General features: G+C 41.9%; 1 protein-coding gene across 13 annotated transcripts in view; it reads left to right on the plus strand.

Annotated features, from left to right (window-relative positions):
• CNOT1 (CCR4-NOT transcription complex subunit 1) overlaps window positions 1–26,261 on the plus strand; it is a 1,050,915-nt gene that overhangs the window by 937,922 nt on the left and 86,732 nt on the right. For all 13 annotated transcript variants that reach the window (XM_033940598.1, XM_033940586.1, XM_033940591.1 and 10 more), the window contains one exon: window positions 17,312–17,475. In XM_033940598.1, coding sequence (XP_033796489.1) covers window positions 17,312–17,475 — 164 coding nt within the window. The remainder of the gene's footprint in view (window positions 1–17,311; window positions 17,476–26,261) is intronic.

Here is a 26,261-nt window from a genome sequence, read left to right on the forward strand (position 1 = left end):
TGATGCTCTGTTCTGGTGAAGGCCTTGAGCATCTGCGCGTGCTCGAGTCCTGCTGGCTCCCGCTCTCTCTGGGATTTTCAAAGGGAGTCCAGCAAGATGTGCAGATGCTAAAGGCCCTTCACTAACACAGTGTGTCTGAGTCTGTTTCCTGAGTCTTGGAACTTTAAGTGCGATGTCGTTCTGGGACAGGGGAGCAGATAGTAAGAACATAAGAATTGCCACTGCTGGGTCAGACCAGTGGTCCATTGTGCCCAGTGCTCCTGCAGCGGCCCCTAGATTAAAGACCAGTGCCCTAACTGAGACCAGCCCTACCTGCGTATGTTCCGGTTCAGCAGGAACTTGTCTAACTTTGTCTTGAATCTCTGGAGGGTGTTTCCCCCTATAACAGCCTCCGGAAGAGCGTTCCAGTTTTCTACCACTCTCTAAGTGAAGAAGAACTTCCTTACGTTTCTAAGGAATCTATTCCCTTTTAACTTCAGAGATTGACCTCTCATTCTCCCTACCTTGGAGAGGGTGAACAACCTGTCTTTATCTACTAAGCCTATTGACTTCAGTATCTCGAATGTTTCGATCATGTCCCCTCTGTCTCCTCTTTTCAAGGGAGAAGAGGCCCAGTTTCTCTAATCTCTCACTGAACAGCAACACCTCCAGCCCCTTAACCATTTTAGTTGCTCTTCTCTAGACCCTTTCAAGTAGTACCGTGTCCTTCTTCATGTACTGTGCTGGATGCAGTATTCCAGGTGAGGGCATACCATGGCCCGCTATAACAGCATGATAACCTTCTCCAATCTGTTCGTGATCCCCTTCTTAATCATTCCTAGCATCCTATTCGCCCTTTTCGCCGCCGCCACACATTGCACGGATAGCTTCATCGACCTGTTGACCAGCACTCCCAAGTCCCTTTCCTGGGTGGTCTCGCCAAGTAATGCCCCGGACATCCTGTATTCGTGTGTAAGATTTTTGTTACCGACATGCATCACCTTACACTTATTCACATTGAACCTCATTTGCCCATTTCTCAACTCTTTCATTTGCCCATTTCTCAACTCTCCATTGTTTTACCCAACCTCCAAAATATCCAGCATTCCCCTCTGTAGAATTACAAATTGTTAAACATATTCTCATATATTTCAAATGTAACAAAATGTGGCCTCAGGTACACCTGCTCCACCCTTAGTAGTGTTCAATATCAGTGGGAATACCGGTGTTTTCATTCCTCATTGGCTTACATTCTTTTTTTGCATTTATTTAAGTAAACTTTTTTTTAAACTTTTTTTATCCACCGTGCTCTTTTTAGAAGTTTCCTTGAGATTAATCTATTTAAAAGTGTTCAGTATTGGCATTGTCTGTCTGTTTGCTTCTTAGACACCGAAGAGGGAGTGGAGAATATGAAAAAGGATCTGCAAAAGTTAGAGGAATGGTCTAATGCCTGGCAACTAAAATTCAATGCAAAGAAATGCAGAGTAATGCATTTGGGGATTAATAATAGGAAGGAACCGTATATGCTGGGAGGAGAGAAGCTGATATGCACGGACGGTGAGAGGGACCTTGGGGTGATAGTGTCCGAAGATCTAAAGGCGAAAAAACAGTGTGACAAGGCAGTGGCTGCTGCCAGAAGGATTCTGGGCTGTATAAAGAGAGGCGTAGTCAGTAGAAGGAAGAAGGTGTTGATGCCCCTGTACAGGTCATTGGTGAGGCCCCACTTGGAGTATTGTGTTCAGTTTTGGAGACCGTATCTGGCGAAAGACGTAAGAAGACTTGAGGCGGTCCAGAGGAGGGCGACGAAAATGATAGGAGGCTTGCGCCAGAAGACGTATGAGGAGAGACTGGAAGCCCTGAATATGTATACCCTAGAGGAAAGGAGAGACAGGGGAGATATGATTCAGACGTTCAAATACTTAAAGGGTATTAACGTAGAACAAAATCTTTTCCAGAGAAAGGAAAATGGTAAAACCAGAGGACATAATTTGAGGTTGAGGGGTGGTAGATTCAGGGGCAATGTTAGGAAATTCTACTTTACGGAGAGGGTGGTGGATGCCTGGAATGCGCTCCCGAGAGAGGTGGTGGAGAGTAAAACTGTGACTGAGTTCAAAGAAGCGTGGGATGAACACAGAAGATTTAGAATCAGAAAATAATATTAAAGATTGAACTAGGCCAGTTACTGGGCAGACTTGTACGGTCTGTGTCTGTGCATGGCCGTTTGGAGGAGGATGGGCAGGGGAGGGCTTCAATGGCTGGGAGGGTGTAGATGGGCTGGAGTAAGTCTTAACAGAGATTTCGGCAGTTGGAACCCAAGCACAGTACCGGGTAAAGCTTTGGATTCTCGCCCAGAAATAGCTAAGAAGAAAAAAAAAAAAAAAAAAATTTAAATTGAATCAGGTTGGGCAGACTGGATGGACCATTCGGGTCTTTATCTGCCGTCATCTACTATGCTACTATGCTAATAAAAAACATTTCAAAAAAAAAAAAAAGTGTTCAAATCAGTTATATACTTAGCTTATCATGCTACTGGGTTACATGATCCAACATGTTTTGCAACAATTTGCTTTATCAAGGACCCCCCTGTAAAATATTAAAAAGAGTTTTCAATGCTTTATGTCATACTAAACAAACTCAACCCAAACTCTATCACATTAACCCCTGTCAGTGCTTACTAGAGCCATTGTGTCCACATCTTACTCAAGGTTTTTTGCAAGATGGGGGGGGGGGGGCTCACTTAAGAGATCCTTTTATAGTACTTCCTCCAGTGACTAATGCCCCTCCCCCATAGAGGAACTAGATCAATGTGGCCCATTCAACCTCAAAATTTAGGCCATTTGGAGCCACCGTACCCAATCGGTGAATCCAACCCTGCTCTTTAAAGTTTTAAACTTGTTCCATATTACCTTCCATCCCCCCCTCCACTGCTTCAATCACACGCCATTTCATATCATCAACCGTGTGCTGCTTACGTATCCAATGGTGTACCAATGGTGCTTGCTCATTCTGGGTAACTATACGAGATTTATGCTCGTTTAATCTGGTTTTCACTGTCCTACTGGTGCGTCATATATATATCAATAAACAGGGGCAAACAATTGCATATATTACCCTGTAGTTACTTTTGCCTTGATGGTATATCCCTTGTTGGGAACCACCCAAGTGCTACACTCTATAGTTTTATTGCACCATTGACATCGGCCGCAGCCGGTGTATAGGTAAGTATCTTCCCCCATATTACTACTCTTATTGAGATGTAGCCTTTGACCTATCATCTTACCCCTGGTGTAAGCTACCATCGGAAATTGTTTCAGAGGGGGGTAAAGATCCAGGACATGCCAGTACTTCTTCATGATCTGAATAAATTGTCCTGCTGTTAGAAAATATGGAATAACACATACTAGACTATCCTGAGCATTCTCCTCCCCTTCTCTTTTGTGTAATAAGAGTTCACGCTGCGCAAAGCGTGCTCTCAAAAATGCCAATCTAATGGACTTCTTAGGGTAACCCCATTTCCGAAAACACTTCTCCAGTGACCTGGCTTGGATTTTGTATTTGTCAAGGGTGGAACACAACCTGCGTATTCTTAAAAATTGACTGACTGGCAGGTTGAACTTCAATTTATAGGGGTGAAAACTGTCAAAATGTAAAAAGGTGTTCCTCGTAACTGGTTTTCTATAAAGCGTGGTAGAAACCCCCCCCCCTCACCCAAGTATATGGACAAATCCAAAAATTCAATACATTCCACGGCTGGAGGCCATAGTAAACTGTACTTGTCTATCTCTAGCATTTAGATATTCAACAAATTCCAACACCTCGTGATGGGTGCCTTGCCACAAAAAGAATGTCATCCAAAAATCTGGTCCATAATAATACCTTTTCAAAGTATTCTGCAGTGTATACATGCTGTTCCTCATATTTAGCCATAAAGAGGGTGGCCACCGAAGGTGCCAACGTGGCCCCCATGGCCACCCCCTGGACTTGTTTTAAAAAGTCCCCTTGATATTGAAAATAATTTTCACAAATGACCAGTTCGTCCAACTTCATGAGAAACTCAGTAGATATACGTTGGGGAATAGTTCTATTGTCAAGGGTGGAGAGAATGACCTCAAGAGCCAGGTCCTGTGGTATTTGAGTGTACAGAGATGTGACATCTAATGTCGCCATCCATAATTCTTGGGCCGGAATCACCACTGATTGTAATGTATGCAAAAAATGCGAAGTGTCTTTCAAGTAAGATTTAACCTAACCTTGTTTAGAAAAACATCAATGAATTTAGATAGGGGTTCCAGTATAGATTGTCTAGTATTTACAATGGGCCTCCCGGGTGGATTATAGAGGGTTTTATGTACCTTCAGAACAAACCGAATAGTGGGTTTTTTTTGGATCTCTCTCAATAAGAAACACACGTTCTTTTTTTGTGATCATCCCCTGTTTATAGTGGTCATCTACCCATTGCACGGGTACACCAGGAAATTAAAGGGTGGTTGATCGCTGGAATAGTCTTCCACTTCAGGTTATTGAGGCCAGCAGTGTGCCAAATGGGATCGTCACGTGGGATCTTTTCACAGAGAAAGGTAGGGGAGGGCCAAATGGGATCGTCACATGGGATCTTTTCACAGAGAAAGGTAGGGGAGGGCCATTAGGGTGGTCAGACTAGATGGGCTGTGGCCCTTATCTGCCGTCTATTTCTATGTTTCTATGTTTCTGTTGTAACCTTTCTATGGGGTTGCTCACCAGTGGTTCATAGGCCACTCTATCCTGTAACTGTCTTCATGCCTCTTGATCATAATCTTTCATGTTTATAATAATCGTCGCGCCCCCCCCTTATCTGCTTTAGTTATCATAATGTCCTTATTATTTGCTAGGTCCAACATGCCTTGATATTGTGACTGTGTGATATTGGCTTTATAGTCTTTGGAGTCTCACCCTCTTCAATCATTTGTACTTCTCTCAACACCAAATCCATAAAGGTTTGAATAACCGGATTCATTGGTCCGGGGGGGACACCATTTAGATGGAACTTTGCAAATGGACCCCCCATCTTCTTCCATATCCAGGATCTCGTCCTGGAGAATGTCAAGTTTCTCTTCCTCATGTTCCTCCTCGGACTCAACCGTTGGCTGGTAAAAGAAAATTTTTAGTTGCAACTTCCTGATGAATTTATAAAAAGCAATCTTTAATCTAAAAAAATCAGTAGGCGAAGATACCACAAAACCCAAACCCAATTTAAGTAGGGCTAACTGGTCATCCGTCGGGACATAAGAAGAGAGGTTAATCACTGATAAGTCTGTTTCGATCAGGTCCTGATGTTCCCTTGGACCCCTGTTTGGCCTCTGCCCCTCTGTAGTTGGCAACCTCTCCCCCTCGTTCGCATATTCCTGGATGTATCTTCCCTGTCCCCTGATGGTTTAGTGCAGTGGTTCCCAACCCTGTCCTGGAGGACCACCAGGCCAATCGGGTTTTCAGGCTAGCCCTAATGAATATGCATGAGAGAGATTTGCATATAATGGAAGTGGCAGGCATGCAAATCTATTCCATGCATATTCATTAGGGCTAGCCTGAAAACCCGATTGGCCTGGTGGTCCTCCAGGACAGGGTTGGGAACCACTGGTTTAGTGGACTCATCGCTATATCCATCTGTGTTGGCAGATGAGCTATCAAATGCTACTTTTTTCCTTGATCCTCCCAGTGCAGGTGTTTTATTCCAAGAATAAACCTTATCAGTCTGGTAATCTCTCTCATCTCTCCTCAATTTCCTAATTTTAGTTTGTTTAATGTCCTCCCTGAATTGTGTCAGGGTTTTCTGTAGTTCCTCCCGCTGTTTTTTATAATCATCCTGTTCCATATGTTCTTTTAGCGTCAATTCCACCATTCCAACTTTCGTGCATAGTTCTTTTTCAGTTGCCAATGTTGTTTCCACTAATAAAATCATCAAATCTCTTGAACAACGGTTAAGAATTGCAGTCCATTTATCTTGGAAAGATATATCTGTAGTAACCATCTTAGGTTCCTTCAAGATACGGAGCCCTCGGGGGATCATGAATTTTTTAAAATATTGAACCAAGGTGCTGCTGTGTAATTCCGCTCTAATCGCTCTCTTTAATGTGTTTTCTAGCTCACTCCATGAGGACTGTACTGGGGTAGATTTAATCTCATCTAGAAGAGCCGGTCTCATTAAAATCTTCCTGAAGTGCTCTTCCGAATAACCTTCAAATTCTCTGTGGTCTTCAGCCATCATAAATTTCAACACTGTGCACTCACACTAAAGATGGCACTATTTAAATCTATTTCATTTATGGTTGGGAATCATACAACTCTCCAATGTTTTACCCAACCTCCAAAATATCCAGCATTCCCCTCCGTAGAATTACAAATTGTTAAACATACTCTCATATATTTCAAATATAACAAAATGTGGCCTCAGGTACACCTCCTCCACCCTTAGTAGTGTTCAATATCGGTGGGAATACCGGTGTTTTCATTCCTCATTGGCTCACCGGTATTCCCACCGATATTGAACACTACTAAGGGTGGAGGAGGTGTACCTGAGGCCACATTTTGTTACATTTGAAATATATTAGAGTATGTTTAACAATTTGTAATTCTACCGAGGGGAATGCTGGATATTTTGGAGGTTGGGTAAAACATTGGAGAGTTGTGTAACATGATTCCCAACCATAAATGAAATAGATTTAAATAGTGCCATCTTTAGTGTGAGTGCGCAGCCCATTTCTCAAGCATGTTTATGTCGCGTTGCAGATCTTCGCAATCCTCCTGTGTCTTCACTACTCTGAATATCTTAGTATTGTCTGCAAATTTAATCACCACACTCCTCGTACGAAGGATACAAAATCGTCCGCTCTATGGTTACCCAAGGGATGTCCTTATGATATCTCTATTGAAAATAGATATCTAGTAAAACTAGATCTAGTGTAGATTGGGAACATCCTTTTTTTTGGTCCATTATTGAAAGAATAGGGGGTGCAGAAGAAAAGGGTGGGGATGGGAGATCAGGTTTTTCCAAATAGTAAGCTTTTAGCATATTCCCCTTTCCCAGACTGGAATGGGAGTTACTGAGAAATCATCTGCAGAAAACAAGGATGGACAAGTTTAAACATTTGTTGGAAGATGGAATAATGATCACAAAAAGTAAATTAGAACAGATTGTGAAGGTTTAAATTCCCTTTTATGCCTTCTTTCAGCTGAGGTATTTTATTTCCAGGAATCAGGTTAAGAATTTATCCCACTCTGCTACACCACTTGAGAAGTTTCTTTGGGGATCTAAGCTCATAGAAGTTGCTTTCCAGGGTATATCGATCATTGTTGGAGGAAGGGAAGCAAATAATATGCCCAAGAAGCCCATTGGAATGCCTTATGGGAGATTCTGTTGGTAGAGCCCGAATGGGAGGATGTATATCTTTATATACAACAGTGTATTGCAGCGAGAGGCACGTCCTGTAGGCAGCCAGCACAGGCGCCTCTCCTCTCTGCACATCTCCTCCAGCACCACCGACCAACGTAGTAATTGTAGGCTCAGGGCCCTGTCTGGAGGGCCTCCGCAGACGTCAGAATGATGATGCCACACATGTGCATGATATTGTGTCGACGTCCGCACACTTCGGATGCCCTCCAGCTGTGGCCCTAAGTTTAGTGTACCATGGCTTTAAAGAGTTTGGGACACTGATATACACAAATGTTCTTGGGTTACTAAATATAAACAGTTACAATATAAGGTGGTTCATTGGGTCTACACTTGTCCTTTGCAACTGTTCTGCATGGGGCAGCATCCTACATGGAGCTGCTGGAGAGGGTGTGGTGAGTTTTTGATTCTTTCAGCCATATGCAGTGGTCTTGTACAGAGATTTTGGACTGCTATACAAAGATTTCTTACATCTCATGTTTCGGGGGGGGGGGGGTTCTGGGAACCCCGACTCTGTCTTTTAGGGTTGGGTATAGGCGATAGCCTGTTGAGAGGTCAAAAGGAGTTCTTGTTGAACGTGCTGTTACCTCAGGACTTACTATTGGAAGCCACTGGTGTTCAGGTGAGGGTCCACAATTCTACGGCTGGGAAGTGATTAAACGGGAGATGATTACATATGATAAATTGATTAGGATGTTAAGAGGGAGGGCTACAAAATTTGATGAGGTGTGGCAATAGTTGGAACAAAGAATGTGCTGACCTGGGTGGGAGATCCCTATTATCTGTATTCAAAGTTATTGCTGCCATTTAGTTATCATTTAGCTACTTCTACTGATTTGGGTATGTATATGTTTCTGTCAGACTTTGATAGTCTGTTATATTTTGTGGGGTCCTCTGTCCTGTTGGAATGCATACTTATTTGCTTAATATTATGGTTATGGTTTTTTTTGGGGGGAGAGGAGGGAGGGAATTGGGTGGGGATGTTTATTTTTCTTTGCCTTGTATTTTATGTACTGAATGTTTATCAGAACTTTATAAGACATACCGTAGTATTGCATATGGCTTATTTTACAGATAGTAATGCACACCACTATATTTAGTTAGTTTAGCATTTATGTACCACTTATAGTCTAAGTGGTTTACATTCAGGTTCTCAAATATTTCTCCCTTTCTGTCCTGGTGGGCTCACATTCTATCTAATATACCTGGGGCAATAGGGGGATTAAGTGACTTGTCCAGGGTCATAAGGTGCTGAGGCTGTAGCTCTAACCACTATGCCACACACTCCCACATATTCAGGGCAGGATTAATTCTTCAAGAGCCCCTAGATACACAAGTACAAAGGGCCCCCTAGTCCTGCCCTTCCTAAGCACCACCCATGCCCTGCCCACACCCCACCCACAACCCGCCCCCTTTACCTGTTTTTTGAATGTTAGTCAAAAATGTATTAAAATTAGTCCAATTAAAGGATCACCATTCCTATTTCTAACCATTTATCAAAACAGCTACAATACTACTTTATCCTAAAGCAATAAAATAAAAAATATCTTTTTTTTTTTCTACCTTTGTCATGTGGTTTCTGCTTTCTTCATCTTCTTGTCATTCTCTTCCTTCCATCCACTGTCTGCCCCTTCCAGAAACTGTCTGTCTCCCCCTGCCATCTCTCCTGCCCCCCCCCCCTTTGGTCTGGCATCCATCATCTTCCTTCTGTTCCCCTCATGGTCTGGCATCTCTCTCCTTCCATCTCTACTTCCCTACCCCCTGTGGTTTTTAGCATCTCTCTCTTCTCATTTCCTCTACTCAGATCTGATATCTCTGTCTCTTCTCTGGCATCTCTCTCTTGCCTCTCTCTTCCTTTTCCTTTTCTTCTCTGGTCTTCCTTCTCTATTTTCTGTCTCCGTCTAAATTAAATTCTTTCTTACTATTCAGTCCTCAGTTTCCCTCTTTTCACTGTGTCTACTCACAGCTTGCCACCCCTTTCCTTCACCCCTCCGCTATCTCACTAACTCTGTCTTCTTTCCTCCATCTCCATCCAGCCCCTCACCTCCTCACCCACTGCTGCTTTCCCATATGCGCCTGACGCTGATGGCACAAGTTCTCCCCACTTCCATCATCTGACCCCTTCTCCAGTCTCCACTTCCATCATCTGCCCGACTGACTGCCAGTGCCACCGTCTCTCTCTTTCTCCCAGCTCCAACCCAGTGCATGACATATCGATTCCCCTCCTTTTGGAGCCTCAATCTATGACTTTCTACATTGCAAACTGCAGTCCATGATAATGACACTACTATCAAAAACAGAACAAAAGTAGAGGACTACCACAATGTCTTTCAACCATTGCAAAATGTTTATTCAAATTGAAGCTTTTATCCTTTTTGGTTCTTTTGCTGCATGACACCACCTTTTAGGAGTTTCAAACCTCTGACCACCCCCTCTCCCTTTTAGGAACCTGACCCCATTACAGAGCAATGCTTTCATAGCCTTAGGAAGCGGTATTTGTTCATTCCCACATTGGGAATGATTGTGATTTTGTTTTGATGTGAAAGTTAAAAATATGCTTGCTGCCACTTACCTGAGATCACCAACTCCTGCTCATGGCTGTTGGGGAATGTCTTTGCCCTGTCCTGGGGTTACGCTGCTCCTGCTCCTACTTTGCCCACAGCTCCTTTTAACCATCCTATACCACCCCACCTTCCCCCACCATGCCATTGAAATTGCTGCTGCAGCCGGTAGTTGGTTTCATATGGCTTCTTTTGATCCTGATACCCTTCATTGTATCCTCTGCAATCCACGTTAGGCTCCAGATTCAAACTTCTGCCTGTCTGAGACAGGGCCCCATCTCCCTCCCTTCCCCTCACCTGATTTTTTTTTTTTTCTTCAAATGGGGACGGGCCCCCGGGAAAGATTGGCAACATGCCCCCCTTCCCCCGGGAAAGATTGGCAACATACCCCCCTCCCCCCCGGCAGTGGTGGCAACCATCCATTCTGTTGCAAGCATTGCTGCTGCTTGGCCAAAACTGCCCTCTAACGCGAACCACTCAGGCGCAAGCAGGAAGCTGATTCAGAGGGGAAGCTTTGGGATGAGCACCACTTGCAACAGAATGGTTGCTGCCGATACCAGGGGGGCCCATGTTGCCGATCTTTCCCAGAGGACCGTCGCCGTTTGAAAAAAAAAAAAATGAGTCATCTTCATGCTACTTCTTTCTTCAGCAGCCCCCCTCCCCCCCCCCCCCGGTAAGTTCGGACCCTAGGCAATTGCCTCCTGGGCCTATTCATTAATCCAGTCCTGCACATATTAACAATACACTTAGCAAGGCAACAGGAAGTGAAACCAAACAAAAAAACTGGACAAAAAATGAAATTGCCACAGATAAGTAGCTGGAAAGCAATGACAACAGACGCTCTTAGGCAACAAAAATCATATTAATGTTTTATGTTTTATTAACATTTGATATACCGCTTAAGCATATTACAGATCTAAGCAGTTTGCAATAAAATACAGGTACTTAGAACTTCCTTATCTATCCCAAAGGCTCACAATCTAATTAAAGTACCTGAGTAAACAATTATTAAAATAGAAAAGATATATGTTCTTCAAGCCCTGATGTTAGAGATAGACCTGGATATTGTGGCAATCACCTAGACATTATTCAGTGATTCCCATGGATGGGAGGCAAACATACTGGGCTATAATCTTTTTTGGAAGGACAGAGATGGTCAAAAGAGTGGAGGAGTAGCTTTCTATGTAAAGACCGATATCCAAGTGATTGAAATGCAGGGGACCTGGAAAAAAGAAGCAATATGAATAGCTTTGAAAAAAGAAAATGGAACTTTGATCTGCATGGATGTTGTCTACAGACCTCTGACTCAAGCACAGCAAACTAATAAAGATCTTGTTGTATATATCCAATAGCTGCGGAAGAAAGGAGAGGTACTGTTGGTGGTAATTTCAGCCTGCCTGATGCAGATGGTAAAGTTCTGTCTGCAGCATCAGAAAGAAGTAGAATAATAATAATAAACTTTATTTTTTCTATACCACCATAATCTTGCGACTTCTAGGCAGTTTACAGTGAAAGAGAGCTGTACAATCAGCGAATTATAAGGTGAGAACAGGTAGGAAGTCACTGAGTAATCTGTGTTTACAGGTTACAAATAAGTTACAGTATAATCTTAAGCATTTTACATCAAAGGAGCTGGATGGTCAGCGAATTATAGAATACAGGTGGTGAGGAAGACACTGAATAGTCAAGAGAAGAACAGAATACATTTGTGAAGAGTGTAGTATCAATGTAAAGAGAAAGGTTTAAGATGGGGGGACGTTGTCTGGCTGGGAAATAAATCTATTGAATAGAGCGGTCTTGATTTCTTTCCGAAAGGCGCCATAGATCTGCCTGGTTTTGTCGGTGAAGTTGCCTAGCCAGGTTTGCTGTCTGGCAGCTTGAAACTTAGAAGTTCTATCCAGAAAGGTTCTGTATTTGCAACCTATGATCTTCGGGTAGGCAAAGAGGTTGCAATTTCTGGTTGTCCTTGTGGGGGTGAAAAGTTCGAAGTGAGGTAGTGGATGTCCTTCAAGGGGCTCTTCTCAGACAAATGGTGACAGAACTGACAAGGGAAAAACCAATACTGAATCTGGTGTTCACAAATGGGGGAAGTTCTTCTAATGCCTGAGTGAGTGCCCACCTGATTAGTAGTAGCTGAGAAGGTAAGGAATAAGAGGTTATCTTTCATAAACTACAAAAGATCACAGAAAGAGGAAGACAGGCAAAAATATCTGGAAAAGTTAAGAGAGGCTGGTCATGTAGTCAGGAAAGCAAAGATACAAATGGAAAAAAAAATAGCTGACACAGTAAAACGGGGAGGCAAGACTTTTTTTTAGATATATCAGTGATAGGAAGAAATGCAAAAGTGGCATTGTGAGACTCAATGGTGAAGGGGAGAAATATGTAGACGCTGATAAAGAAAAGGCTGAATTGCTTAACAAATATTTCTATTCTGTGTTAACGGCTGAAGCGCCGGGAGCAGGACCACAGAAGACAAACATGAATAGGGATGGAGGAGTGGTCGACCATGATCGATTTTCAGAGGGTTGTGTTCATGAGGAGCTAGCTAAAATAAAAGTAGACAACGTGATAGGGCTAGATGGTGTACATCCAAAGGTACTGAAGGAACTTAGGGAAGTTGCTGACTGACCTTTTCAATGAGTCTCAAGAGTTGGGAGTGATACCGGAGGACTAGAGAAGGGTGGATGTGGTCCCTCTCCACAAAAGTGGAAGTAAGGAAGAAGTAGGGAAATACAGGCCAGTAAGTCTGACTTCTGTGGTAAGCAAATTAATGGAAACGCTTTTAAAACAGAGAATTGTGAAGTTTCTGGAATCCTGTGGATTACAGGACCGGAGGCAACATGGATTCACTAGAGATAGGTCTTGTCAGACAAATCTAATAAATTTCTTTGACCGGGTGACCAGAGAATTGGATAGAAGGAGTGCGCTATATGTGGTATATTTAGATTTTAGCAAAGCCTTTGACAGTATTCCACGCAGATATCTAATAAATAAACTGAGTGCCCTCAGGATGGGTCCCTAAGTGATGAGCTGGGTCAAGAATTGGTTGAGTGGAAGGCGACAGAGGGTAGTGGTCAATGGAGATCGCTTTGAGGAAAGGGATGTTACCAGTGATGTACTTCAAGATTATGTTCTTGGACTTGTTCTTTTTAACATTTTTATAAACGATATTGTTGCAGGGCTGTCGGGTAAGATTTGCCTCTTTGCAGATTATACCAAAATCTGCAATGGAGTAGACACCCAGGATGGTGTGAACAACATGAAGAAAGACCTGGTGAAGCTTGAAGAATAGTCTGAAATTTGACAGCTAAAATTTAATGCTAATAAATGCAAGGTCATGCATTTGGGCTGCAAAAATCTGAAGGAACGGTACAGTTTAGGGGGTGAAGAACTTAAGTGCACGACAGAAGAGCGGGACTTGGGTGTGATTGTATGTGATGTTCTTAAGGTGGACAAACCAGTTGAAAATGTGATGGCAAAAGCTGGAAGGATGCTAGGGTGCATAGGGAGAAATATGGCCAGTAGGAAAAAGGAGGTATTGTTGCCCCTGTATAAGACTCTGGAGAAACCTCATTTAGAATATTGTGTACAATTCTGGAGGCTGCACCTTCAAAAAGATATAAAAAGGATGGAATTGGTTCAGAGGAAGCCTACTAAAATGGTGTGTGGTCTTAGTCATAAAGCATATGGGGACAGACTTAAAGATCTCAATCTGTATACTTTGGAGGAAATGTGGGAGAGGGGAGATATGATGGTGTGTGGTCTTAGTCATAAAGCATATGGGGACAGACTTAAAGATCTCAATCTGTATACTTTGGAGGAAAAGTGGGAGAGGGGAGATATGATAAGAGACGTTTAAATACCTACATGGCATAAATGCGCATGAGTTGAGTCTCTTTTATTTGAAAGGAAGCTCTAGAATGAGAGGGCATAGGATGAAGTTAAGAGGTGATCTAAGGAAATACTTTTTTACAGAAAGGGTGGTAGATTTGTGGAACAGTCTCCCAGTAGAGGTGGTGGAGACAAACTGTGTCTTATTTCAAGAAAGCCTGGGATAGTCACTTGGGATCTCTAGAGAGAGGAAGAGATAATGGTTACTGTGGATGGGCAGACTGGGCCATTTGGCCTTTATCTACCATCATATTTCTATGTTTCTATAACAAAGCAGAGGGCAGCCACACAAAACCCCATAGTCCTGGATTTCAAACTTGTGGACTTTAGTAAAATGGAGAAGTATCTGAAAAAAGAATTAATAGGATAGGAGGACATAAAGGAAGTGGAAAAAGAGTGATCCAAGCAATAAAAATGGCTACTGACCCTTATGTGAGGAAAATAAATAAAAACAAGAGACAAAGGAAACCGATATGGTTCTCCAAACTTGTGACGGAGAAAATAAAGGCAAAAGAGTTGGCGGTCATGAAATATAAAAATAAGAAGAGGAGCTCAAAATGGAATAATAGATGGAAATGAAAGAAGGCAAAAGAGAGATACGTCTGGTGAAAGCGCAGGTAGAAGAGCAAATGGCTAGAAATATAAAAAAGGGAGACAAACATTTTTTCAGGTATATTAGTGAAAGAAGGAAGATGAAAAATGGTATTGTGAGACTGAAAGATGCTATGAACTGCTATGTGGAGAGTAATGAGGTAAAAGCAAACATGCTAAAGAAATTTCTGCTCTGTGTTCAAGGAAGAAAATCCTAGAAAAGGGCCACGATTGGCAGGCAAAATTATTAGTGAGAATGAAGTGGATACTGCGCCGTTCACGGAAGAAAGTGTTTATGAACAACTTGAAAATTGAAGGTGGACAAAGCCATGGCACTGGATGGGATCCATCTCAGGATATTGAAGGAGCTTAGAGAGGTTCTAGTGGCTCCACTTAAGATTTTTTGTTCAATAAATCCTTAGAGATCAGAAAGGTTCCGTGGGATTGGAGAAGAGCAGATGCGGTTCGTCTTCGCAAAAGTAGTCACAGAGATGAAGCGGGAAGCTACAGACCGATAAGCCTCACTTCAGTTATTGGAAAAATAATGGAAGCATTGCTAAAGGAGAGGATAGTGAAATTCCTAGAATCTAATGGATTACAAATCAGAAACTACAGGGCTTTACTAGAGGTAAATCGTGGCAAACAAATCCAATTTAATTCTTTGGGTGACCAAAGAATTAGATCAAGGAAGTTCGCTAGATATAATTTACTTAGATTTCAGCAAAGCCTTTAACACAGTTCCTCGTAGGATGCTCTTTAACAAATTTGACCAGCTGACATTAGGGCCCATACTAGTGAACTGGATTAGAAACTGGTTGACGGACAGACATCAGAGGGTCTGTCCGAATTTGCTCAGAGGGAGGAAAGGTGAGTAGTGGAATACCTCAAAGATCGGTGTTGGGACTGATTCTGTTCAATATGTTTGTGAGTGATATTGCCGATGGGTTAGAAGGAAAGGTTTGCCTTATTGAGGATGATTCCAAGATTGATAACAGAGTGGACACCCTGGAGGGAGTAGGAAAAATAAAAAAAGGATATGCAAGAGTTGGAAGAATGGTCTGATGTCTGGCAACTAAAATTCAATACAAAGAAGTGCAGAGTGATGTATTTGGGGAGCAGAAATCCGAGAGAGATGTATGTTCTGGGAGGAGAGAGGCTGATATGCACGGATGGGGAGAGGGACCTTGGGGTGCTAGTTTCTGAGGATGTGAATGCGACAAAGCAGTGTGAGAAGGTGGTGGCTGTAGCCAGGAGGATGCTAGGCTGTATAGAGAGGCATAACCAGCAAAAGAAAGGAGGTGTTGATGCCCCCCTGTACAGTTCGTTGGTAAGGCCCTACTTGAAGTATTGTATTCAGTTTTGGAGGCCGTATCTGGCCACAAATATACTTGAAGCAGTCCAGAGGAAAGCAACAAAAATGGTAGGGGATTTAAGCCAAAAGAAGTACAAGAAGAGACTAGAGGACCGCAACATGTATACTTTGGAGGATAGGAGGGACGGGGCAATATAATACAGGCATTTAAATATTTGAAAGGTATTAATATAGGACTAAATCTTTTCCAGAGAAGGGAATTGGTAAAACTGAAGAGCATAAATTGAGGTTGAGGGGTGATAGACTTAGGAACAATGTTAGGAAATCTTTTTCACAGAGAGGGTTTTGGATGCTTGGAATGCTCTCCCAAGGGAGGAGATAGAGAAGAAAATGGTAACGGAATTCAAAAAGTGTGGGATGAACACACAGGATCTTTAACTAGAATATGAGTGGGCAAACTTTCACGGTCTGAATACAATAAAAGAGATGGTTTAGATAGGCTCGAGTGAGCTTCAACAGCAACTCGAGTAATAAGGACAGTATCAGGTAGACTTCTAAGGTCTGCGGCCCAGAAGAAACGACGAAAAAAGATAATTTAATCATGAAATTGTAATGCATGTATTTATAGGGTGGACTGGGTGAACCATTCAGGTCTTTATCTGCTGTCATTTACTATGTTACCTATTCTCGTAGCATATGAGGGTTTCTTTCAGAAGCTAGGGATTTATTTTGGATGATTTCATGCTCTCTCACTGGGGGGGAATCTATTCATTATCTATAGAATTGTGTTGTATTAGAGTTGGTCAGGTTTGTGATATGTATGTATGTGATATTTGCTTAAGAGCTTTGTTTGCTTGTACTTATTTCAATAAAAATTAATATTCAAAAAATACATGAATATTTTCAAAATTATGACCATAAGTGCTAAACCCTCACCAACTCTAACTTTGGGAATACCAAAGTACCAAACTGGGAAAAAGATAGGTACCTAAGGCTGTATATGTATAACTTTACTGGCACATAGGATAGAACGTTTTATAAAAGTCCTTTGCTGCTGGTAAAGCACTGGTTTTCACACAGAAATAACTTTGACAATTACAGAACAGTTTTGAGTTGCATAGAGATAAGCTCAGGTTTGTGTTTTGTCTTTTCACATTACTCCAGCAGGTGATCCATATGAATAGCTCTTAGAATCATAAGGCATGAGAATATGGATGAAATTCCTTAGCTTATTTTGAGTAAAATGTTGTGGTAGCCATGTTAGTCCACTTTTAAAGGTAATAGAAATAAAACAAAAGAAATACGATGATACTGTTTTATCGGACTTAATATATTTGCTGATTATCTTCCAAAAGTAACCTATGAAAGTTAATCAAAACCTCTTACCTAAGTGCAGTAAAAAAAAAAAAAGCATCTTCTTATTTTCTTTGTTTTTTTATTTCTATATATTAACTTATTTCTGAATCTTCCCACTAGGTTATTGGGATTGTGGTGAATATAGAGTCAATTTCTGGCCTTTGTCTCAATGTATTTTATTTGACTTCTTGATGACAGGTTCTTGGGATTGTTGTTGGGGTCCTCCTGCAGGACCATGATGTACGGCAAAGCGAATTCCAGCAGCTACCTTATCATCGCATTTTCATTATGCTACTGCTAGAACTCAATGCACCCGAGCATGTATTAGAGACTATCAACTTCCAGACCCTTACAGCATTTTGGTATGTGTAGAGCTAAGTTTTAAAAAAAGGATCTTAACTGTTAGATATTTTGATTTCTGACTTAGAATAAAAATTGTTTTAAAGATTTCCATTTTTTATAAGCAGATCTAGTCAAAGAAAATTATATCCTTAGGAGTTTGCTTTCATGTTAAGTGCTTATTGTTCCAGTGGTATCTTGCTTATGATTTTAATGATTTCTGAGGGTGAACAGCATAAAGGTCTTCACAAGTGGCTGATGCCATCTGATGCAGCTCTAGGCCAGCAAAGTGTTTTCAGGCTAAAGAGCTTCCTGGAGTGCTGAAGATGGCATTGGAATTCCTTCAAATTACTCAACTCATTTTCCATGGTTTCATTTTATGGTTTTACCCTGTGTAAATACAGGTTTCTTTTCATAAATGTTGCTGTTCAGATATCATTGATTTAGGGTTTTTCATCAAATATTTTACTTCTGTTTTGTATGTCTGTAACCTGCACCAGTGTTAGTACATAAGACACATCTTTTAAATTTTACTGCTGTCATTCACTTTCATTGTGACTAACTTTTAGTGTTTGTAAAAAAAGAAAAGGGGGGGGAGGCAAGCATCCTAGGAAATGCACCTAGTGGCATAGCAGCACTACTGTTTTGTCTCTTCATTTTTGACAGCAGCAGCAGAGAGGCCTAAAATTCCCAAATATCTTTCCAGTTATAATTTGGGATGGGATTTTGACTGGATCCAGGCAGACATAACTAGTATCTGAATATCTGTTCTGGAAAACCTGTCATCTCAACTGAAGCATTTTTAGTCACAGCTCATGCAAAATCCTTACTCCCACAGGAAAATATTTCCACTTTAATATCTGTTGTGGAAGAAATAAGAGTCATCAGAAATCAGCATGGAATATGTTGAATGTTGGGCCTCATGGCATCAACAGCATGTTATTCTCCGGCATTTCTCAACATGAGAGGAACCTGTATAACTTGGAGCTTATGAGACATTGCTGAAGTCGCCCAACAGCTAAGGAACTTCCTATGCTGTTGGATGCTTCATCTCAAATTGTAACAGTGGATATGCTCAAATTGGGCTGAGGATCCCAGATAGACGGGCTCTTCACGTGGGGTTTGCTCAGGAAAAATGTTGCCACATTTTCTTGAGTTGAGGGCAATATAGAATGCTGTAAGAGCTTTTAGAAATGAGTTGTCCAACAAAATTGTCTTTTTTGGATGGGTGTTTTATAATAAGCAAGGAGGATTGGGAATTCAGCTCCTTTGCTAGGAAACTCAAGATGTAGAGCTGGGTCATCTCACATGGAATGACTTTGAGTTGTGTCTGGCAGAAAAAAGACATTTTTAGCAGACAGATTTGAGTCAAAAACTGCAGGAGAAGATCTTCTGTAATTCAGAGACACCCATAGTAGAACTGTTTCTCTCCTTTGGGACTCTGAAAAACTAGTTTCAGAGAAGGAAAGGGTTTTCTCTGTGCTAATTCTGTAGTCCATCTTGTCCCAAAGATGTTGCTAAAACTCAAAAACTAGGACACCGATCCTCATAGCACCCTATTGAAAATTTGCTTCCTGCCCTTCTGAGAGCTGTCCCATCAGGGAAACCAGGTTGTTGATACCTGAATCTGCAAGAGTTGGCGATATCTTTGTTGTATCAAAACACTGGGTCCATAGCCCTATGTGTCCAGGATGTTGAGGGAGTAATATTTAATTTTCTCAATTTGTCTGATCATATGTAGAAGTAGTCTGTTCTGTCGGAAAAGATTTCACCAGAAGGCTCTATGATTGTAGATAGAGGTTTACAGTCAGTGAGTCTTCAGATCTAATTAAGTGTACAATGAGAAAGCCGTCACTGCATGATGCAGAGGTTCAAGCAGGCACCATGTGGTAACAAGATACCTGTGGTGACTCTTAAATATGCAGGAGCTCCTTTCTGATTACATATGTAATTGCACATGTACTTCACCTTCCTGGATACCACATGAACCCCAGAATGTAGGAATTAAGAAACATGTAGGGCAGTGCTTCCCAAACTGTGGGTCAGAACCCCAAATGGGGTCACAACCTGGTTGGACTGTCCATAGGTGTATCATTATTCTGCTTCTCAGAGTTTGATTTGGCTGTATCATTGGGTCACAGCCACAGAAAGATTGATATGCACTGATTTAGTGCATGGGTAGCTGAAGCATACTTTGTACAACTCACATGTCACAGGACCTCTTCCTCTGTACTCTTCCTGAGCCATGTCCTTTAAGTTCTGTCAGCCACTGCTTTTCTTATCCGAGAACAAGAAGGCAGCATATTCTGACGTGTGGGTGGCATCATCCACAGAGCCTGGTACAGAAAGTCCAAAAGTGAACTGTCACTTTTAAAATGAAAAAATCTCAAACTACCCATACTGTGCATGCGCAAGTGTTTTCCCGCCTCTGCCAGCTCGTGGAAAGCAAGTTCTTAGTTTCTCTAAGTGTGCCTTTTTTATACACCATATTTAATGCGTATGTTGCCTTGTCTTCTAGTCATAATTTTTTATCTTCTTACTTTTGTTTGATACCAAAATTTTGAATTTTTGACTAACTTTTATTTTTAGGCCTTTTGGTCCTTTTTCAGCCTTTTCTAAAGGGGGAGCATCACCCTTTTTCAGTATATCTTTTATTCAGCCTCCTTCTAACTGTTCAGTCTTTTGACTTCACTTCGGTGGTTTTCCCATCCATGTTCAAGGCTTTAAGCTGGTTCAAACGGTGCACTCAGTGTCAAAGGACCATTTCAGGTACAGACCCACATAACTGATGTGTCCAATGCCCAGGTCCTGATCACAAGGGCATTCCTTGCACGCTCCCTGTTCCAAGTTGCAGAAGAGGTAGCTTAAAGCCAAAAAGTTGAGATATGAGAAACTTGGGGGGGGGTTAACTTCATGGACATCAATAATGTCTGAAAATTCAGCTGCCAGTGCACAGCGTCAAACATGATTCTCTGGTGCTGGCTGCCCCGGGGAACCTAGAAAAAAAGCATAAACATTTCTCCCACTAGGTCTGCATCTACACAGTCGTCATCATCAAAGCACTTAAACACCAATATATTGAGACTTGGAGTCAAAAATGTTCCAACACTCAACGCAGCCCACACCCATGGCACCTTTGCAAGTATCAGTACCGGCATCATCACTGCACAATCAGTTAAGAGAATTGTTGCAGAAAACTAGCTAGGCTGCTGGAGGCACATGCAGTGCAAATTTCTACCTTGACATTCCAAGTCACTGCTCAGTTCAAGCATTGTGCACCAATTATATTGACATATGACGTCAGCGCCTGTCATGGGCATTCATTATTGACGTACATCATCAGTGCTCGTCAAATGTGTCCATCGTTAATGCATGAGGCTGAGGTACATCACCGCTGTCTATTGGTGCACAATGCTGAAGTGCAACACTGGGAGCCACCGATGCAGATGCACATGTGCGTTCATCAACTCATGACATTGTCTCACATTATAGGTGTCCATTATCGCCATTAAGACATGTATCCACTTCAAAGGAACAGAGGTTTGGGTTTTTTTCCAAATATATTTTATCACTCAAATGCACAATGAAAAGGAGACAATTTACCAACAATCTACTGCCACAAGACAATGCAAGAGCAAGAAAAGTACAAACCATTGAGCAAACAATTTCAACATGTTCTCCCCCCCCATCCTCCCCAGCAATACATATAAATACCAGAAAAGCAACAACAATATATACAGCACTATGCTAATTTCAGCTCCAAATAGGACATTCACAAATTCAACAGTCGACTTCTAGCAGTAAGTGTCAAGGAATTCCAAAGTGGTTCTCACATAGTTTACAGTCTTCTCCCTGAATGCGCAATCTTTCCAATTGTAAATAATAGATGAGCAAAGCCCTCCACTGAAACAGCGAAGGAGCTTCTGGGTTTAGCCAAAGTAGCAAAATAGATTTAACCCCCAAAAGAAATGCGATTTTATAGAAATCTCGTAAACCTTTAGGTACTGGAGTGATGACTGGGCACCTGGAAAACAAAATCAAAGGAGATAGGGTACATCGCACCCGCCAAAAATCAGAAACATGTTGCAACATCCTCTTCCAAAAACAAATTATAATTGGGTAGGAATATAGAATATGTCCCAAGGTGGCAGTGCGGTAGCGACATTTCGGGCAAGCCAAATCCTGGCGGATGGCCATTTTGTGAGCGCACGCAGGCGAGATATAAAGGCACAGGGTTTTCCAATCATGGGACTGCAACCATAAGGGCACCATTTGAAACAAGAAGAGCAATTTAGGAAACAAAATCATACAGAATAATGCTATACGGCCCCTAATGACAAGGGCAGAGTCCTCCAACCATCCAGCGTTGCCTAGTGTGTGTAAGATCTGTGATATATTGACAGTATAAAGGCGATGAGGATGTGAAGTTAAATATATACCCAGGTATTTAAACTGGTCATCCACCCACCTTAGTGGAAAATTGTCTCCTCATTGGTCCTGCAGACTAGGATTGGTCGCTAGGGCCTCTGATTTATACTTATTAAGCTTGAAGCCTGAGAAATCTCCTTATTCTTGGAAGCTTTCTAGAAGAGTAAGCAAAGACCGGCGTGGCTGGGTGATATGGACCAGAATATCGTCCACAAAAGCTGCTATCTTAAAGGTGTGTTCCCCAATCGGAACCCTGGCAATGTCAGATTTCACTAATTAAGGGATCTAAGGTGAGGGCAAAAAACTATCGGACCACTTCAAAAATAAAATCATCACAATCAGAGCCACATTCAACAACTCTCAAAATACCATAGAAGAGATACTAATAAAACCCACAAAAGACGAAGCCATCTCGGCAGATAGGACCTGGACCAACTTCCCAACGACACAATGGTCAGACCTGGACCGGTTGTACAAAAAATACAGCAAATCCTCCTGTGATTTGAACAACTGTCCTCCTTACCTACTAGCTACAGCATCCACTAAATTCATAGCTTGTCTCACGCTATGGTTGCAAACCACCCTCAGGGAAGGTCAGTTCCCTCCGGAACTTTGCGAAATCATAATCACCCCCATACTAAAAGGCCCAATAGACAACCCAACAAATTATAGACCAATCGCGTCTATCCCACTATACATCAAACTCATAGAGGCTCTAGTAGCACAATATCTATCCAACTACCTAGAAGACCACCACATTCTGCATCCAACTCAATCTGGTTTCAGAGCTAATCACAGCACAGAAACATTACTGGTATCCTTACTAGATAACGCCCGACAGCACCTCAGCAAAGGAAACAAGTTACTAATCATCCAACTGGACCTTTCAGCAGCATTTGACTTAGTAGATCATCTAATACTTCTTCAGACACTAGATGCCATAGGAATAACTGGTAAAGTTCACAACTGATTCCAAGGCTTCCTTCAAACAAGATCATATAGAGTTAAGTCAAAAGATATTTTATCTGACCCCTGGACAAACCCCTGCGGAGTACCACAAGGATCCCCACTATCGCCCATACTATTCAACCTCTTCATAGCTTCCTTAGGCACTGCCCTAGACGCCCTAAATATAACTTCTTTCAGCTACGCAGATGACATAACAATCATTCTCCCATTTGACATCCAAGACGCCTGAAAACAACACTGGAAACTGTAGAAAAATGGATGATGAACCATAAGCTGAAACTGAATGCGGAGAAAACCAAATTCCTACTACTAGAGAAGGAACAAAAGCCATCACTAACAGAACTGGAAGTAAACGCAATCAAATATCCTATACAGAGCACTCTCAAAATTCTAGGAATACAATTAGACAGACGCTGCACTATGCAGACACAGATACACAAAGTCATACAGAAGGCATTCTTCACCATGCAAAACCTAAGAAAAATAAGAAAGTTCTTTACCAAAGAACACTACAAGATCATTGTACAATCCCTCACACTCAGTACCTTGGATTACTGCAACAGCCTCTACCTACCATGCCCAAACAACATGATAAAAAAACTACAGACCGTTCAGAACACAGCCATCAGACTCATCTACTGTCTCAGCAAATTTGACCACATCACCCCCGCCTATGTAGACTCACACTGGCTGCCGATAAAAGCAAGAACTCAATTCAAGTTCTATTGTCTGCTATTTAAAGCAACCCATGGAACTGCCCCCTGTTACCTAAACAACCGCCTATACCGCTACCACTCATCCAGATCAAGGAGAACTCAAAACCTATTCACCTTCCCCCCTCATAATGGTATCCGACGTAACAAACTATACGACAGCCTTCTAGCGACACAGGCAGCGAAAATTGACCCCACCATCACCAAACTAATGATCAACACAACAGACATCAAAGTGTTTCGAAAAGAAATCAAAACATTTCTATTCAAAAAACACGTCTCTACTAACTAATCTCCTCCCCTTTCGCACAAGCTCTCCCTCTCTTGAATAACACATTAGTCAACTCTAGAACCTTTCCTTCCAAAAATATTCTTATTCCTAAATAAGCATCTACCTCACTATCCAACAAACTTCTTACGTCATTGTTAGGTAACTTCTCGTCTGTAACCCGTATATACTGATATTCTCCACTGTACCCTGTTATCACTTGATTCTGTTATAACTGTTATCATATGATTCTCTGCTATGTAATTCTTATTATTGAATCCTCTACCACACCATGTAAAGTACCCTGTATCACTGTTATGTAATTCTCTAGATAATCTTTGTTACGAAATTCTCTCGGTAATGTCCAGATCTCTTATAATTTGTAATCCGCCTAGAACCGTAAGGCACAGGCGGAATAGAAATCACTAATGTAATGTAATGTAAAAAACAAGGGCGACAAGGGACATCCCTACCTGGTACCCTGATGTAAGGGAAAAAATTCTGATTGAACCCTATTAACCCCTATTCTTGCCCAGGGATCATGATACAAGGTCCTCACTGCCACACTAAAGAAATCCCCCAACTTATATGTGTCCATTACTCCAAACAAAAACTCCCAGTGGACCCTATCAAACGCCTTCTCTGCATTGAAGCTGATAATCGGAGAAGGCATCTGCTGGCGATGGACCCAGTCCAAGGAGACCAAGACCCATGTACATTTTTGACTTCTGTCCTGCCCTGCACAAAACTGGCTTGAGTGGGCAACACCAATTGGGGCAGTCTTTGAGCCAACCTAGTAGAAGGATTTTAGCTAGCAATTTTGCCTTATAACATAATAGAGAAATCAGATGATATGATTCCACCATAGTGGGGTCCCTTCCAGGTTTCGGAAACACCATTATCTGTGCCTGACATAAGGAAAAGGTCAATGACCCCCTTGAATTTGAGAATTAAACATTGCCACAAGGGGCCTATAGAATTCAGTGCGGTACCCATCAATGCTGGGAGTCTTAGACAATAGGCTATGCTGTATGGCCCCATCAGCTCCTCCTCCTAGATAGGAACATTGAGAAGCCACCGCTTATCCTTCCTAAGCCTTGGAAGATCTAAACTAGACAAATAGACGTCACTGTCCATCCTGTTTTCCGCTGAGTACAATTTGGTATAATATTCTAATCTAATCTTTAGTTTATATACCGGGTCATCTCCCAGTGGAGCTCGACTTGGTTCACATATAATTAAGACTAGAGTATATAGCAGAAAATATAAGAGAAGAAAGAACTAATTAAAAACTAAAGTACATAAGAATAGCATAAGAAAAATAACTATATTCTCATCATTTCATTGAGGCTGTAATTAAACCATTTAAAAATTGTGAGAACAACAAAGTTTTCAGGAATTTACAAAATAATTGCAGCTGGCCTAATGGAGTGAGGAAGTTCATTCCAGATCTCTAAAAACTTGAAAACAAAAATATTCCCGAAAAAGACTACATATCTCATCATCCTGTCTAGTAAGGGTGCCCCGAGCTGTATGCAGTTTCTGGACACGGTGGGCTGACCTCCACCACCACCACCCCCAATCTCAAGAGCAACTTCCCTTCTTTATCCCCATGAAGATATAGCCGATACTGATAATATTTTATAGACTTTCAGGCCCTTGCATGTAGCAGCTCATTAATTTCTATCTGTAGAGCCAGCAATTGTTCTTATTAACTGCCATGAGTGAAGCACTATGCGCTGTGTGCCGCTATCAACTGTCACCCCAAAGTCATGATGGCCCTACCACTCGCCTGTTTTTTTATTGCTGGAGTATGCAATTATGTCCCTCCTGAGCACTACCTTTGCAGTTTCTCAGAAGAGAGTAGGTTCTTGACGATGTTGTGTATTACAGTCCTTATATAAAGACCATCGAGCTTGAATGTACTCTAAAAATTTTGGATCCCTATATAAGTTAAACGGGAAATGCCACAGGGGTGCAGCCGCAGGAGCCAACTGAAGCTCTAGAGCCAGCCAAACTGGCGCATGGTTGTAAACTACCATGGGTCCAATTCCCACATCCACCACCTTAAAAAACAGACCATCTTAGCAAAGTATATAATCAATTCGGGAGTGGGTGTTATGAGCCCTAGAACAATGGGTATAGTCCCTATTAAGGGGATGTAAAACCCTCCAAACATCCAATAACTGCAGGGTCTCACATAAAAGTAGTATTCCTTTGGTAACATCCCGAGTGTCCACACTGTGGGCAGTGGACCTGTCAAAAGTTGGGTCCGCCACCCTATTAAAGTCTCCCCCACCCCCAACTAGGATCAGACAGGCATCCGTCTCCAGCAGAGATGAAAGAATAAGTTGAAAGAACCTCTTATCGTACATGTTTGGGCCGCAAAGTTTACACAATACCAGTTCTAAGCCATTGATTTTTGACTCTA

This window comes from Geotrypetes seraphini, chromosome 4 (genome assembly GCF_902459505.1).
Source record: "Geotrypetes seraphini chromosome 4, aGeoSer1.1, whole genome shotgun sequence".
Lineage (NCBI taxonomy): Eukaryota > Metazoa > Chordata > Amphibia > Gymnophiona > Dermophiidae > Geotrypetes > Geotrypetes seraphini.